This window comes from Vitis vinifera, chromosome 8, assembly GCF_030704535.1.
Source record: "Vitis vinifera cultivar Pinot Noir 40024 chromosome 8, ASM3070453v1".
NCBI lineage: Eukaryota > Viridiplantae > Streptophyta > Magnoliopsida > Vitales > Vitaceae > Vitis > Vitis vinifera.
This window is the reverse complement of record NC_081812.1, coordinates 14,511,394-14,514,868: the sequence shown is the minus strand read 5'-3', so window position 1 is coordinate 14,514,868 and position 3,475 is coordinate 14,511,394. Positions and strand designations below refer to the sequence as shown.

Sequence of the window (3,475 nt, the reverse complement as noted above, 5' to 3'; positions counted from 1 at the left end):
CCATCGACCCCTTGCAACTAATTGCTGTGCAGATAAAGACGGTTTCAATACCCAAAAGCTGAAAAATACCCCAACTGCATGCTTTGCCGCCCCCCATAACTTAATTGCCCTCCTCACCAAACCACCACTAAAAGTCTGGCACTTGTGAAAAAGTTCAGTTTTGGAATGCCATGGAGCTCAAGTCCACAACTGCCGCTTTCTTCCTTCTTTTCCTCCTGCTCTCCGCTCCTTATTTCTCAAGAGGTTTGCTGTTCTATAACCTTCTCCTTGCTTCCTCTCTTTCAATATGCAGGAATCGTTATACATGAAGTGTGGCACACATGTCAACTTACTCTGTATTGGATTTGCTGTTTCATAGGGGAATTGGATATGTCTGATAAGAATCCAGAGATTTATGAAATTGACTATAGGGGTCCAGAGACCCACTCCTACATTCCTCCACCAAACCGATCCGGTGGGTTGCCCTTTATTCATGGAGAAAACCCCAGAGGTCACCGCAAATCCAAGGGCTTAAAAGGGGGCAAAATTGGAGAAAATGTAAGATCCCTATAGATCCCATTCCATTTTTTATTCAGCTTGTAATTTGGGTTGGGTTCTGATTGTTTGGGAAAATAAAGAAAAGGAATGATTACATGGGTACTCTTGAAACCAGTGCAATTAATGAAGTCCCTTGTGGCTTTATATTCTCTGTCCATATATTTCAGACTTCCTACTCCAGATCCAAGACTACTTAAGACATCAAAATTTGGGTCTGTTCAATACCATTTTTCACTAAATCATGCTCATTAATTCAGCTTTATTTGCTTTTGGGAGGTGGGCAAGTGAAATTAACTTGCTTTATTCTACCTTGTTTGATCATTGTTCTGGTTTTGCAGGCCCAAAAAACTCATGGATGAACAAGTTTTTTGGAGTCGGAGTGCTTTTTATTTATTTGGTTCAAGTTGCTACAGTAAATTCTGTCTGTTTTCAGTATGATGGATGTGTAGATTGTGTACTACAGGAGTGGAACTGGCAAGACAAACTTATGTTGTGTTTTTACCTATAATAACTTTTATGTAAATGAGGATTGCAGGTTTTGTTGTTTGCAGTTTGATTATATGTAATTGTATTAATAAAGTTTAGGTTTAGAGTCATAGAATTACACAGTTCACCTTCCCCGCTTTTTATTTTATTTTTTTGACAATATGAAAAATTGAGAATTCCTTCTCGTTAATTGCTATGGTTCGAATGATCCTCAAGTTAAATTGTATCGAACTTTGATTATCTTATCATTAAATCAATTGATATTTACTGATGATAAATCAACTCTTTTATAGGATTTGAACATGCATTTCAAGAATTGTTTTAAGAGTTATCATTTAAGTGATTTATCCTGAGCTTAAGAATAGACCTAATAGCAAGTTGGATATTAATTAAGATTTTAGTTATATAGATGACAATGTGATTATTCAAGCAAACTTTTTGGTCGATATTATTTTTTATTAGTAAACCTATTTTCCATTATCTCATAAAAAACAAATGAAGCCAACTCAAAATCTTGAAAGTTACTCAAAGCTGCCTTTGTGGCTAAGGGATCCTTTTGGTTCCTCTTCTCTTGAGAAATTCATGAGTGATGGCATTGATTCCCTTCTTCCTGATATTTCTACTCGTTACTTAAAGTGAGTGATGTTTGCACCCCCATCCCCATGTGAATAGTGAAATAGAAGGAAAGAAATTGTGTGGGCTTTTTATTGGTTAAATAATTCAACAAAATAGTACAAATATAAGTTGTGTGAGGTAACTGATATTTAAAATTACTTTCTGTTTTGGATAAGAAAAAAACTATTTTTTTAACTTAAAAAATAATTTAGAAATTTTTTACAAAAATAGATTATTAAGATTTTGTTTTACAAATATGTTTTTTTTGGAATAAATTTTAGGCTTTTTTAATTATTTAAATGCTTTGATTAATATTTGAAAATATGAAGACTATTTTAAAAACGGTATTGAATAAAAGTGTAGAATTAAGAATTTTTTTTTTTGAGAAACTTTTCAAATTTTAATCTCTCTTTTTTGTCTATGATCTCCTTAATTTACCATCTTACCAAGAAATCTCTCATATGAAACAAATCTCATTGCCATTTTACCTGTTTACACATTTTTCAGCCTTGTAGCTAAGATAAAGTCTTAGATGAAATTTGTTTTTTTTTTTTTTTTACTTTTTATAGAAAGCAATTTACTTCATACTTAAAGTTATTTGTATTTCTACTTTTTTATAACTTATTATAAACTTTTTATTAAATAAAAAAATTAAAATATTTGACTTTTTCTAAATGAAAAAAATAATATGTTGATTTTTCTTTACTTTTTAATACTTAATATAAATAAAATATTACAAAAATAGACAACCTAATACTTAATATTGTTAAACATTAAAGTTCTATTTAGAGTTAAGTAAAAAAAACAAATACTATCTTAGATGGTATCAATTTTTTTTATTTACAATTAAATAGAACTTAACTCTAAATACAACTTAATAATATTAAGTATTAAGTTGTTTTTATATTATTATTATATTATTTTTATTAAATGTTAAGTATCAATACAATAAGAATCATGTTGAGATTGTGCTTAAGTTGTTTCAAAAAGTTATTTTTAATATTTATCCAAAAGTTAAATATTTTGATTTTTTTTCATTTAGTTAAAAAATTTTAAAAAGTAATAAATAAAAGAAAAATAAAATAAAAAAATTAAAAATCTGAAAACAAATTGGATTCAACATTAACTTAAAAAAACTTTTTCTTAATGTGTGCCCCTTAGTCTCCCTTGGGAGGAAAGAGAAAGGGGTCCTTGGGATTAAGGGGTCCCCTCGCCTTGAATCAAACAATTACATGTCAATAAACTTTCCAAGTCTCCGTCTTCTTAATGTGTGCCCTCACATGTAACGTGGGGGTAGGCTCCTCATTTTTAAGCATGATAGTAACATATAACTAAGATTGTCCATTTGGAGGTTGTCAGAACTTTGACCAGCAAGCTGGGTTCTCCTTAAATACCATTGCTTCCCTGTGTTTTTAATTAAGCAAATTGAATCCAGAATTATTTCACTGAAATTCCAATCTACAGAAGTTGCAAAGAACCCATTGAACGTAATGAATTTGTTTGAATTATGCCAATTCCAATCATGAAAGTAACCGAATTCTACATTGGATAAAGAAGCCTGTCAATGAGATTGGTTATCCTAATGGTAATTCATCTTACTGAAATGTGATTGTATCATGTCAAAATACATACCCTTGAAGTCAAATATAATATATATGAATAATGATCTAAGTTAAAAATATCAGCACAAATAGAAATTAATTATTAAATGAGTTACCATCTACTTATTAAACATGTAATATGACATGTAACCGTTTAATAATCAGGTCAAGTTAGGTTTTGGTTTTTAATTATTGTCATTAACCTACCAACTTGATATGTTTACAACTCGATTAAC

The 3,475-nt window shown here is 30.2% G+C and overlaps 1 protein-coding gene across 1 annotated transcript; it reads left to right on the top strand.

The window, feature by feature from the left end:
- Window positions 1-1,141, top strand: LOC100251731 (uncharacterized). The gene is made up of 3 exons (XM_002279819.4): window positions 1-243; window positions 359-537; window positions 876-1,141. Exons 1-3 carry the CDS (start codon window positions 171-173, stop codon window positions 894-896), a joined length of 273 nt encoding a protein of 90 aa, XP_002279855.1. The 5' UTR covers window positions 1-170; the 3' UTR covers window positions 897-1,141.
- Window positions 1,142-3,475: the final 2,334 nt, after the last annotated feature.